Consider the following 14,349-nt stretch of genomic DNA (forward strand, 5'->3'; position numbering starts at 1 on the left):
ATTTCATTCTTGCTATGCTGTTGAACTGAGACATAATTACAGAAGTTTACAGAGATAGAACACTATCTGCCAAAGACTGTGGTAATCTCTTTAAATGCATGCATTACGTCACCAGGGCTAGAGAGATGGCTCAGTGGCTAAGAACACTGGTTGCCCTTCCAGAGGACCTGGGTTCAATTTCCAGCTCCCACATGGTAGTTCACAACTGTCTGAGGACCTGATACCTTCTTCTGACCTCCACAGGCGCCAGGCATGCACATGGTGCACAGACACACATGAAGGCAAAACATCATGCACATACATTTTTTTTCAAAGAAATTTAAGTGCTATGCCATTAAAATCTTATAACATAGCCAAGAATTTGGGGGGGGGGGCTGGTTTTTGTTTTGAGACAGGGTTTCTCTATTGTTGGGAGTCTCTGCCACCACCCCCCCAAGGTTAGAGAGGCTAGAGTGCCAGTCCCACAGCCTCCTCAAAATCGGAGACAATCAGGTACAACAGGGAGTCCAGTCAAGCAGGATCTCATTTATTGTTTAACAGTAAAGCCGTCTTAAAGTAAAAAACCACCACAGGGCGGGAAAAGTATCACCCAGTAATTTTAAAGGAATTCCTATTATGTATCTAGTCTCCTATCCCCTCTTGGGCACAGTCTGCTAGTGTGATGACCTCATCTGGTGTGAGTTTGGGCATCACCCAGTAATTTTAAAGGAATTCCTATTATGTATCTAGTCTCCTATCCCCTCTTGGGCACGGTCTGCTAGTGTGATGACCTCACCTGGCTGAGCTTGGGCAGCCGTTGTTTTTCTTAGTAAACACTTGAAGCCTTCCTGTCCTCAGCTTGGGTCACTCCCTCTCCTGCCAGAACATGAGCTGTGCTCCTCCACACTCTGTGTAACTGCCCTGGCTATCCTAGAACTCACTCCATAGACCAGCCTGGCCTCCAACTCACAGAGATCCTCCTGACCAAGTACTGAGTGTGAAACCACTGCCCAGTAACACAGCTAAGAATTTTAAAGATTATATATTTTTAAAAAATGAAGCTAATGTAAATGAAGCTACAAAATTTATAAAAACAAATGAATAGAACTAAAAATACTATATTAAGTTAGGCAATTCAGACCCGGATAGATGAGATCTGCGTATCCTCTCTTATGTGTGGATGCTAGCTTGTAACTTTTAAGTATGTATATTTACGTGGGAGTAAGTATGTACTGAAGTCAGAAAGCTTTCTTACAGAACCATGAAACTGAAAAAAAAGGTGAGAATACATGTGATATGAAAATGAAATGGGGAATGGGGAGGTAGAAGGATCAGTGGGGCGGGTAGGAGGAAGGGTGGAGAGATGGAGCGGGAGTCAACATCCACAACTAAGTATTATGACATGGTAGAAGGAGCATGCTACTTTGTAAGTTACTTTTTGAAAGGGAGAAAGAGAAAAGGGGGAAAAGAAAATTCAAGGAGTTATATAATCTAAGGTTACAGAGCTAATGAGTTGTGGAAACAACATTTAAAGCAGTTAACTAGACTCCACCCATCTTGCTGCTCTCTGCACTAGACTCTGCCCATCCTACTGCCCTGTGCACAGACTCCGCCCATTCTGCTGCTCTCTGAACTAGACTCCGCCCACCCAGGTGCTTTCAGCCCTATACTCCCTCCACCCAACATCCTGCTGCTTTGTACACTAGACTCCGCCCACGCTGCTGTCTCTGTAAAGCCACGGAGTAGCTCACTGTTAGGTTGCAGTAAGTACTACAGTCTCACCAACGAAGTCAACCCCAGGAAAAGAGAACTTGAAAGACAATGAATTTTCACACTACCTCCTTCATTAGAGATAATCTTCTTTTTTCAAGACTTGAAGTTTCTGGTTTCTGCTTCCTCCATTTTCTCTTCAAAGCTTTTTCTTGAAGCTCCCAGTGCACCAATGCTCTATTCTTTGACTTGTGCATCTCATGACGGCGAACCTATACAGAAGGAAAAACTGTGAAGAAGTGTTTTCAGTAGCAAAGAAGTCGCCTGCTCCTATGTAAGACCACTTACACTAGTTCACCACTTCTTGTTCCTTTCTGGTTCAGCGTGTGTGTGTGTGTGTGTGTGTGTGTGTGTGTGTGTGTGTGTGTGTGTGTGTGTCTGTGTCTGTGTGTGTGTGTGTGTGCATGCATGCATGTGTGCGCATTCATAGCTAAAACTTCCATAGGCTTCTAAGTTTCCAAAAATGATCTAAAAGAAGTACCTAGAACTTGGAGGTCTAGCCTAAAGACACAAAAATATTAACTTCTACTACAGTTGTACATACTACCAAAACCCAGTGTTCTTCAACTCACAGGTTAAAACTCATACAAGTCATCTTTGGCAAAGTACACCCCTTTCATGATAACTGCATTACTTCCAAGTCAATGATGCACTGTATAGCTCTGCAATAACTTCATGAGGAAGTGAGGTCACAGATGATGTAGATATCCAAACTCCTGAGGCAGAGGAGATAGAAGCCAGAGCCTCTAAAGAGTGGGAAGGGAAGAGTCCACTGGTGTGACTGAGGAATAAGTAGGCATTTGCCTTCACAAGTACTCTAGTGCTCAGACTTGTAAATACAAACAAAAATGGGTCATCCAATGATGTTTTAACCATGCAAACATGCAAACTACCAAAAAGACTGGTAATCAAGAATTGTAAACAGGCAAATCAGAAAAACGACGAGGCAGTACTTTATATCCACCAGGAGTATTAAAATTTTTAAAGGTGACAATAACGATGTGTATAAACTGGAAGCTCCACACATTCTGGTGGAATTTAAATCACGAAAGCACTTTGAAAAACAGTGTAGCAGTTATTCATAAAGTCCAATAGGAAGACACAAGACCTAGCTATTCTATTCCAGATATACATAACTGACTGCATACACATATGTTCACACAGAGACTTGTACATGAATATCAACAATGGTATTACTCATAATAGACAAGAAAGCATAAACCAGATGTACAACTGACTAACACATAAATCATATCTGGAATCTCTATTCAATGGAACATTATTTCACAATAGAAAGGAATGAAATAGCCAGGCAGTGGTGGTGCATGCCTTTAATCCCAGCACTCAGGAGGCAGAGGCAAGCGGATCTCTGTGAGTTCGAGGCCGGGCTGGACTGACAGCCTCCAAAACAATACAGAGAAACCCTGTCTTGTAAAAACAAAAAACAAAAAAAGAAATGAATGAAATAAAGATAAATACTATAATATGGATGAATCTTTAAAATATGCCAGAAAAAGAGGCTACATATAAGAGACCACATACTGCATTCCATCTGTAAGAGAAGTCAAGGCTAGGCACATCTACAGAGACAGAAATTAGATTAGTCACCACCATGGACAAGCTAGTCAGGGCTACACAGCACAGGCCTATCTTTAAAATAACAATAATAACAACAACAAAATGCTGAAGATATTTCTAGACAGGAAAGGCAAGCAGAGATCTATACTATAGGTCAATCTAGATAAGTGATAAGACTGTAAAAGTCTAACAGTAGCTAATAAGCCTCAGTAAAATCAGAAATTTCTTAAGATATACTTTATGTTTTATACATATGTAAACATATAAAACAAAGCTAAACAATTTCCAGAAGAGACGATGGTCTCTGATCTGGAGGTAGAAACCAGACACTAACTAAAACAGTCCAGGACTCAACTTTCAGGGTTAAACTTACCAGATCTTCAGGAGTTGCCCGGTGCACTGTCAGATCATTCACAGTATTCTTTAAAAAGAAAAAAGAATGAGCTTTTAAAATATTTATTAACAGTTACTGAGTTTTAATAGCTGAAAATTGATTTAAAGTCCTAAGACCAAAAATCCTTTTTTTAGGAACCAATATCATTAATATAATGTTAAAACAGATTATTTCTAAATGTCTTCTAGCTAATAGCCTATTTTAAGTGTTATACAGGAAATAAAGCACTCTACTATTTAAAACAGGGAATGAGTAAACTTAACTGAAGATATAATTTCCCCATGCTAGGATTCCATGAGGCAATCCTAAAGTTTTTTAACAAAGAGAGTGGTCACTACAGCATGCTGCAGAAGAAACCTTTTTTTGAGAACATAGTTTCTAACTCACTAAAACTCTAATTCTTGGAAGGAACTACAAGTTATTGCCCTTAGTATATGTACTCTTGGGGGGAGGGCAATATCCTGCTCTTCCTTCCAAGCCCAGAAACATGCCTCGCAACCCACCCAAGCCTATTACACCTGAGCTCCACCACACCACATGACAAGAGTCATACGTCCATTTCCGAGAGCTTGTTTTTACTATCCCAAGACTTACATCCCATTCTTGCCTCACTGAAGCTTTCTTCTTTACTTTCAGAGTTTTTCTTCCACCTCCCCGGGGACCAAAGCGATTCACTCTGATCAATGACATCTAGGAATAGTAACATTTTTTTTAAATACAGGCAAAAAAATAATAGTATATCATGGAGAAGGGGACATCTGGGACAAACAAAAACACTCTCAAAATATCAGAAAAAAATTAATCCCAGCAAAAGGAATAGGCTATTTCTCATTTTACAACTAATAGTAAAATGAAGCCAATAACTGCAATTAAAAAGGTTTCAAATAACAAAACTTTTTGCTTAATAAAGAATGTTAGAAATATAGAAATTATGCCCTAAAATAGAAAACTAAGATTTACATCTGTCATCAGATACAAAATTCACAACTAAGAGAGAATATGCCAGTAACTGGGTAACATGAGAAAGGAAAGGGCAGTTCTACGCTTGCTAACACTCATCCCTACCAGGCACACATTTGCTCACCTCTGAGAACCTTAAGGTCTGGTTCCACCTCTAATAAATCTTCACACAGCCCTGGATGGAGGCGATTTTGTAAATTACCAGCATTAGCCTGGCAATCAAAATTGACATGTGGGACTAAACATTATGAAAAGTTAGGGAAAGACTCACAGTCCACAGTACTTGAAAACCAAGGTTTTTACAATCTATACATATGACTGCAAAAATATGCATGACTTCTATTTCACAACCTCTTTACCCACTGTGGCAATGAAATATGAAAACATCTCTCACATTCTAAGAAACGAACTTTTGCTAAACCTCACAGCCAAAGTGAAAGCCACTTAAAAGATTGCTATCTTAGGATGTACTTGCCCTGTTTGTTTAATCTGTCTATGGAACAATCAACCTTACTTGCCTTGGATTTCCCATGTAATCAACTTTTGCAACGTAAGATAATGGCATAACTATGATCTTAAACAATGTACTCTTTCCATGCCCCGATCCAGAACAATGCATTTGTACCCTTTGCTGAAAGGAACAATTACATAGGTTGAAAGCAACCTTCTAAAATGAGAATCTATTGTGGATACTGGTTCATAGACAATGGTGTTTGTAGTAGTTTGCTTCCTGGGTCAGTTAGGATAATTTGGAGCCAGTAACATAATCCCTTATTAAAAAAAAACCAACAACAACAAAAAAAAATCTGTTAAAGATTTCTATAAAGTATACCACTTTTTCCCCCATGGTATGCTTTCTGTGCTGTACAGTAAATACTGAGCGAAGATAGACACACAGACAGACACAAGTGAGTACACAAGATACATACACACACACACACACCCCGACATGCAGACACAGGCACAGACTTACCAGACAGCCTTCAGGCAGGCACAAATTGAGACTCATGCAACAGACTGGACAGAGGACACAGGGAGCATGAAGTAGAGAATTGAAATTTGGACTTGTGCTTGGTTAAATGATTCCAAGAGGAAATGCTTTTCTTTCCTTAATGTGATCATGCATTACTGGTGACTTGAAGTCAATCACCAATACATATAATCCACACAACCTACCAAAATAATTACAGAACTTTCGGGCTCTACTTCCAACCAGCCCTCAGTGTTCATTACCCCTAACCCTCTCTCACCACAATAGAGATTAAACACAGGACCTTTCACATGCTAGACAAGTGTTCACCTTTATGATACACCGCCTTCCTCTTTCATTAAGTACTTTTAATAAAATAATCTACTGTAATAAAGATGCCTACTCCAGTGTTTCTCTAAATCTCCCTTGCTCTCTATATTGTCTTTCTCTTATTCCATTTTACTCTTTAAACATGTTGTCTAATTTCAGAGCTTACAATCCAGCAAACGAGGTAAGCCACAAATGTTTAGAAAAGGACAAGTTATTTTGTCTTTCCCAGTGGTGTTGAGCTAAGATTGACGTGCAGGTGTAACATATGCCAGGCAAGTTCCCTCACACTGAGTTCTATCTTCAGTTCAACAATTAAGACTTGTTTTCCCATGACTAGGCCCTTTTTATTTATCTATTTTTACTTTGTTTTATTAGCATATATGTATATATACATATAAATACATTAAGACTTTTGTAACATTTTCATCCATGTACATAATGTATTTCATTCTATCACTCCCCAGTTGCCCTCTCTTCTCCCCCTCCACCTGGTCTCATCCCTCTTTACAAAAATGACCTCCCTCCTACTTTCACATCTTTTTCTTTAAATCTAGAGAGAAAACATGCAATATTTTACCTTTCTGGGTCTGGTTTATCTCCATTTAACATAATTTCTAGTTCTTTTCCTACACATATGATTTGATCCCAATCCTTTTATGGTTGAATAATACTCCCTTGTGTAATCTTTACCCAGTTATCTGTTGATGGGCATCTAGGCTGAATCTATCACCTGACTACTGAGAACAGTGCCATAAGAAACATGGATGTACAGGTACGCAGTGGCATCCTTTTGTTCCTTTGGTATATACCCAGGGTGGTACAACTGGATCACAAGGTGATGGGCATCTAGGCTGAATCTATCACCTGACTACTGAGAACAGTGCCATAAGAAACATGGATGTACAGGTACGCAGTGGCATCCTTCCTTTCCTTTGGTATATACCCAGGGTGGTACAACTGGATCGCAAGGTGGTTCTTCCCATGTCTTAGTTTTGAAGAACTTCCATACTGGTTGTACTAATTACACTCCCAACAACACACAGGAGCTCCTCTCCAGCTCCCAACAACCACACTAATAATTGCTGCTGTTTTCTTGATGACAATAGTCATTCTGGTGAGACAGAATCTCAATGTAGCTTTGATTTGCACTTCACTGATGGCTGAAGATGTTGAACATTTTTATAAAAGGGGTGTGTATGCCACATGTGGGTGCCCACAGAGGCCAGAAGAGAGTGTTAGAATCCCCAAAGTTGGTGTTATGGGTGGTCATGAACCACCCTGCATGGGTGCTGGGATCCAAACTCGGTCCTCTACAAGAACAGTACATACTCGTAACGAGTAAGCCATCTCTCCAGTTCCTGAACATTTTTTCTCATGTATTTACTGGCCATGTGTACTTGTTTTGAAAACTGCCTGTTCAGTTCATTTCACCAACGATTAGTCAGCATCTTTTTCTGTTTAGTTTTTTTAAAGTTCTATGTGCTGGGTCTCACTCCCCTGCCAAATAACTGAAATACACTAGGGAAATAGACTTCAACCCATATTGTAGGCTGCCTCTTCACTCTCTGAGTTCCAACTGTGCAGCTTTTTAATAGGGCATAACATCATTTGCCAATGCTTTTATTGCACTATTTACTGACCTCTGGGGGAGAGGAAGGAGCACAAGCCACAGCACATGCATGAGGGCCAGAGAACAACTTGCAGGAGTTGTTTCCTCCTTCCATATGGGTCTCAGGGATAAACGTGGGTATTAGGTTCATCTCTAACCTGCTGAGCCATCTCATCAGCCCACATTGATCAACAGTCTTATACAGAAAGCCCTTGTCTGTGCCTGAATCTTGGGTTTCCCTGGTTTCCTCTAGGAGGGTCATGTTTTTCATTAAGGTCTCTGATCAATTTTGAACTGAAGTTTTACAAACTGAAAAAGGGATATGGTTCCAGTCTTCTACTTATGAACACAATCTTCTCAGCACCATCTGTCATCAACAATTAAGTTTTATGATGGTGATGGCAATAACAGCTGTAATGGAAGCAATGAGAGCATCAGCTAAGACAGGCTAATTACTTGCTATATGCTAGCTACTATTCTAAGCTCTTCACACATCTTAGTTTCTTTAAATCAAGAGGCTCAGCCAGGCAATGGTGGCTCACACCTTTAATCCCAGCACCAAGGAAGCAGAGGCATGTGAATCTCTTGAGTTCGAGCCCAGTCTGGTATACAGAGCTAGTTCCAGGACAGCCAGGGCTACCTACACAAAGAAACCCTGTCTCAAAACAACAACAAAAATAAAACAAATAAACAAAACAAAAAGAAGAACTTCATGAAGTGATTAATACTTTGACTCATTTTATAGATGAGAAAACTAAGGGGTAAAGAGTTAGCCAACTGTGACGTTCAACTGTATTAGACATAGCCAGCACTTAACAAGACATGGAACAGGCAAAAGTCTAAACAAATCACTGCATTTACAGACAGTTATTTTCCAACAAGGGAGGCAAAACAATTCAATTCAAAGATTATTGTTTTCTATACTCCTGTGAAAAGGTCAGGCTACTACTTCACGTAGGGTACAAAGTTAGCTTAAAATTAGTCATATATTAAATGTTAGAGCTAGAACTATAGAGATCTTAGATGAAAACATGAGTATAAATCGCTGTAACCCTCAGGTAAAGCAACAGTTTCTGAAGTATAGAGCCAAAAGCACAAGAAACCAAGATGTGGGGAGGATGGTATGGTTCATCAACCCTTTTAACTTTGTACTCAAAGGTACAATCAAGAAAATGAAAAGATAACTACTGCAGTGGCAAAAGGTATTTGCAAATCATTTACCTTGCATCTAGATTATATAGAGAAACTTATAACTTTTCAAACAATGCAATTTTAAAATGAGCATAGGTTTTAATATACATCTCCAAATAAGATACTGCAGATGATCAACAGGCACATAAGAAGATCATCAAGATAGAGGCTGGTGCCAGTCGGTGGTGGCACACGCCCTTAATCCCAGCACTCGGGAGGCAGAGGAACTCAGTAAGTTCCAGACCAGCCTGGTCTACAAAAGCTAGTTGCAGGAAAGGCTCCAAAGCTATACAAAGAAACCCTGTTTCAAGAGAAAAAAAAAAAAAAAGGTAGGGGCTGGTGAGATGGCTCAGTGGTTAAGAATCCCTGTTGCTCTTCCAGAGAATTGCAATTCAATTCCCACCACCTACATGATGGCTCACAAGCACTTGCAATTCCAGTTCCAGGGGATCTAACTCATCTCCCTAACCTCCAAAGGCAGCAGGTGGCACATGGTGCACATACAGACATGCAGGTAAAACATCCATACACATAAGAGAAACCTGTTTTAAAAACAACCAACATAATGAAATACATGTCAAAAATCATTCCAGGGTGATTTTAATTAAAAAAAAAATAAAGGACCAGAACAGACAAGACTATGGAGAAACTAGAATCTTCGGGTATTTGTTAATTGGGATGTAAATTTACAGATGCGCTTTGGAAGACTAGTAGGAAGTTGCTCAAAAATGTAAATACCATTACCACATGACCTAGAAATTCCCCTACATAAACACTCAAGAGAGTTAAATACATTAGTCCACAGAAAAATTTGTAAGTGAATGTTCATAAAAATGTTATATTTAATAGACAAAAGTGGAAACATCTCAAAATGCCCATTAACTGATGAGTATATAAATATATGTGATATAGCTATACAATGGGACATTATTTGGCAATTATAGTACTGATGTGTTACAATGTGGATTAAGTTTGAGTATATTAACTATAAGAAAACTAAGCATGAAAGCCACATATCACACGATACCATTTAATCTAAGTCCATAATAGGTATATACACAAAAATATAAAGTATGCTAGTGGTTGCCTGGGAGAAGAGAAGAGAATAGCTTTCTCCTGGGGTGGGGAGGAGAGATGAAAATGTTCTGGAATTAGCTGATGATGGCTGTACAACTATGAATGTACTGATCTAAAGGATGGATTTTTATGGCACATGAATTACATCTCAAAGCTGGTTTTTTTAAATATAGAAAATACAACACTGTTCAAAGAAAGGAAGTCTGATATATTTTAACCACTCAGATCCTCAATATACTATGTAGAAATGCAAAGCAGCAGTAAATCTGCAGACAAATCCCTAAAATTTATATTAAGAAAACCTAACAACAGTAAAAAAAAGTTAAATGTAGAGCTGAGAAGATGGCTCAGTAGGTGACTTGTTGCCTTAAAAGCACAGGACCTGAGTTCCAATCCACAGTACCATGTAAACACCAGGAAGGCATGGCAGCCCTGTAACCTCAGGGCTCCAGAGGAAGAGACAGGCAATCCCCAAACTGGTTAGTTACATTACAAAATCAGCAAATTCTGGATTCAAGGGAAAAACCCTACTCCAATATATACGGCAGAGAAAAACTGACAAAGATACCCGATATCAACCTCCGACCTGCACACCCACATATGCACACCCACATGTAGCATACACATTTGCAAAAAAAAAAAAAGTTCAATGTAAAGTGATCTGTAGACCCGCATGCAGAGCCTCACTGATGCTAATACATATGCTTCATTAATGAAGAGCCTCATCACAACCCCACAACTCCATGATCCACCCACTGTCTTAAAGAAACATGGTATAGTGGCTTAGAGTACAGCCAGGAATCAGACTGTAAGGATTCACCCTTGACCTTTATCACTGACTCTAAGATGAGACTGATTCAACTTGTAAAGCTGCTCAGACAACCCCCCACCTCCCCACCACCTCACGGATACTAAGTTTCATCTAAGTGATGATGACATCCGTGATAATTACTAATTTTCTCAAGTGAGCTGAGTAAGGCTTAGAGAATGTCATCACATTGCTCAAGGTGACATTAATAATAATGGAGAGTGTACAGAACTAACAATGTGTGACTGACTATAAAGCACGTGCTTGGAAATCACTAAAAATGGATTGGCTCCGCTTAATTCAAAACATGCACCTCTTTAAAGGGGGAAGGAATTGTTATCTCAAATTATATTGAAATGTCACATTTATTCATAAGCTTATGTCTACACTTCTCCATCTCTGCTAGGAACATTTTGTTATTAATTTTTCTGTAAGGTTTCTTTTCCACTCATTCATCCACTCCACTCAACAAATAACTTTGCAAGTACTTGCTAAGAGCCAGGCACCAAATAAAACAAAAGAGAGAAATAGTCTATGCCCTCACAGAGGTGGGGTTCTCAAAGGCCCATAACTAAACGACTTGTTAAAAAGAGAAAACACAAGCCTGGAAAGTCGATTCTTTACGGCAAGCATAATCTACAATACACATGAAAAAGGCTACCTCCTCTCCTCAATTCCCTCCACAAAGTTGAAGCTGAAGCTTAGGCGTGAACAAAAGAGGAGCACTAAGAAAACGTCTTGTGCAAGGGGGAGAGGGCATTTACAGAACTTGTGTTCAGTCTGAATAGCAACGACTTGGAAGGGTGAAAGGCTGGAGGAGTGTGTGGGAAAAGCTGAGGGTCACAGCAATGTAAGCACTATACTAAAGACCACAGGAAGCCTTGCAGGCTTTTAAGGGGGGTGGGTGGAATTCTACCAGATTTACCTTACCTAGTATGAAAACAAACTGGAGGGCAACACTGTCCCTGCCATCAATCTTACCCAGCTACAGGGACAGATCTCATTTGCTTTCCTCCTAAGATTTTAATGGAGCCCACTGCAGAGAAGAATCCAACCCCAAGGGCTCTCTTCGTGTGGCCCGACTGAATTTTCTTTCCAGTTTTCCCTCCCACACGAAGACGAAGCTCCGACCTTCTCGTGCAATGCCAATCCCGCACCGTTTGCAACAACTTCATCCTTTCGACTCCCAATCCCAAACCTGCCCAACTCTCAAGCGGCCCTTCCTCAGAAACCCTGTCCCAACCGCTCAGCTTCAAGGACACGCCCTGTCCCAACACCCCGAGTGCTTTGCCAGTCCCTGAAAAGACAATAACACCTGGAACACCAGACAGGCAGCCTCCGGGTTTCTACCGCCAGCCGGGCGCCAGGACGAGTCGCGCATGCGCACGGCCGCCCCGCAGAGGACGCACCAGGCACTACCCGGAAACGCGCTCTGGCAGGAGGGCAGCCGTGCGGCCCTGGGTGGAGGGGCCGCCCTCCCGCCGCCAGCCGCTTCTCCCCGCCTGCTGCGCGGACCTCAGGCCTGCCCCCCTTCACCCAACCTGCCTTGCCGCTGGCCGACTGCCGCCTCCACCCCGACTAAAAACTTCAGCCTCCAGAACCTCAGAGCCCGCCACAGGGGAACGCGGAAAGTGGGCTTCCGGGATGTTGCCAGGGTTACCAGAGCCCCGCCCCCACGCCTTTGTGTATATCCGGCGAGCCCCAACTAAGCGTCCCTGAACCGGTCCCTGCGGACGCCTGGGACCGTGTGTTTTCTTGTCCTGTTTCCATCCGGAGCGCAATCTGCGGTTCTCCCCGAAAGGGCTGAAGGGCGCGCGGGTCATAAGCCTCGAGAAGTCTCCAAAAGAAACGTCCTGCACACCAGGCCCCGCATACGGCACTTAACTTGTCTTCACTAATGTTAATTTACTTAAAATTATCGCTTACCACCTACCCTTGTGCCAGACACGCTATGTTCCCTAGGAGCTAAAAAACAGACCTGGCGCGCAGGAAGTTTACAGCACCACAGCTGAAAACTATTAATGACAGAAATGGGTACGGTGGAAATAGTGGCAAAAAAAAAAAAAAAAGAACAGTACAGGAATGTTTTAATTTCTCAGGAAAGCAGAAATTGAAGGACGAGTAGACTATCAAAGAAGAAAGAGCGTTTCTACCGGTGTATGTCAAATTGCAATGGATAAACAGTTGAGGGAGCTTGGCGGCTGTGCTTGGTTGGCTGGAGTCTGGATGAGCATAACTTCGCTGATCATGTTAAAGGATTTACAATGAGCTTCTTATTCTTGACAACTTCCTTTGTAGCCCCTGACCTTCTGGTGTTAAGAAAGAGCTGCGTACACATGGATCAGCAGGTGTATGCTCAGAGTCATCTAGGTTCCAGCACTGCCTTCTGAGTCTCCACTCTGATTTGATGTGGACGAGTTAGTCAACTTAATCATCCCTTTCCCTCCGACTTGCTGTGGTCACCTGGCAAGTTACCAGACGATCGCCCCATGCAGCCTTTAAATTCGCGCCCACCATTTTAGGTAGGTCCCTAATGATCGACAATTTTGTTACAGGTCCTGTCCCATTAATTCTCTCATTCCCTTAAGTGACAGTGGTATACTCTTACTTATCGTCCTCGAAACTCATGCCCCTATGACCTTGCTTCTTGTTTCATTGGTAACACAGAATTAATTTTAAGAAAACTTCTGTCAGCTTCCATCCCTGCTTCAGTCCTCCAATCAACATATTTACCCACAGACTTCATCATTTCCTTCAGTTTCAGATGCCCAATGAAGCATGAGAACACACACACACACACACAAAAGAAAGCTACAAAGTACATAATAATCAAATTGATCAAAAGCAGTGATAAAGAAAAACATCTAAAAACTAGATGAACCCAAGAACAAAAATAAAGATAATAACAATTTCTCTTTTGAAACAAAACTAGATAGTAGGACAATAACATGTGTTGGTCCATTTACTTCCTCAGTTTTACACACATATATATGTACATGTATATAGTAAATTTTGTCTTTTTTGATTTTATGTATTTATACAAAATAAAAAGAACAAAAATTAGATTCCTAAAGATGCCTGATTTTAAGACTTATTATAAAGGTTATAGTAATCTTAATGTCATGATATTAGTAGACAATCATTCAAATAAGTCAGTGAAGTAAAACATTGAAACTCACACGAAGGTGGAAAATTATAGTGTTTCACAAAGGTGAAACAATGGAGAAAGGGTAGCTTTTTAAAATGAATCTGGAGTTGTTATATCTCCATATGAAAAAAATTAGAACTAAACATTATACCTACCACATTCAAGAAATTAATTGAAAAAAATAAACACAGGGCTGAAGATACGGCTTGACTGGTAAAGTACCTACTGCCTAAAAGTGAAGTTGCATCTCCAAGCCAGGCATGATGGTGTGCACTGGTAATCTGTGCTGCTTAATTTTAAATGTCACCTTGTCACAACCTAACATCACTTAAGAGGAGAGCCTCATCTTAGGAATCAGTTAGATCAGATTAGCCTGTTGGCAGTCTGTGGGGTATTGCCTTGATTACTATTGGTGTGCAAGGGGACAATTATAATAAGACCAAGTAAAAGTGAAAGGAGACAATTACAATAACCAATGGCTTATAATAAATGACAAGAATAACTTTCAATGAGCTGGCTACAAACAAAAGGTAGT

The 14,349-nt window shown here is 40.7% G+C and overlaps 1 protein-coding gene across 8 annotated transcripts in view; it reads right to left on the reverse strand.

The window, feature by feature from the left end:
- Positions 1–12,336, reverse strand: part of Spice1 (spindle and centriole associated protein 1) — a 48,765-nt gene extending 36,429 nt beyond the window's left edge. For 2 of the 8 annotated variants that reach the window (XR_002383768.2, XM_040750789.1), the window contains exons 1-4: positions 11,982–12,076; positions 4,316–4,411; positions 3,701–3,748; positions 1,818–1,961 (exon numbers count right to left, since the gene is read on the reverse strand). Coding sequence is in view for 6 of the 8 variants with exons in the window: in XM_040750789.1 (XP_040606723.1) it covers positions 1,818–1,961; positions 3,701–3,748; positions 4,316–4,411; positions 11,982–12,047 (354 nt within the window). In the remaining 2 variants the exon portion in view is untranslated. Of the gene's footprint in view, positions 1–1,817; positions 1,962–3,700; positions 3,749–4,315; positions 4,412–4,805; positions 8,140–11,797; positions 11,939–11,981; positions 12,077–12,211 lie in introns of those variants that run through there. The other 6 variants (XR_002383767.2, XM_021229896.2, XM_021229898.2 and 3 more) reach the window with 5 other exon arrangements.
- Positions 12,337–14,349: the final 2,013 nt, after the last annotated feature.

The sequence above is a fragment of the Mesocricetus auratus genome, unplaced genomic scaffold (genome assembly GCF_017639785.1).
Source record: "Mesocricetus auratus isolate SY011 unplaced genomic scaffold, BCM_Maur_2.0 Super-Scaffold_100008, whole genome shotgun sequence".
Classification (NCBI taxonomy): Eukaryota; Metazoa; Chordata; class Mammalia; order Rodentia; family Cricetidae; genus Mesocricetus; species Mesocricetus auratus.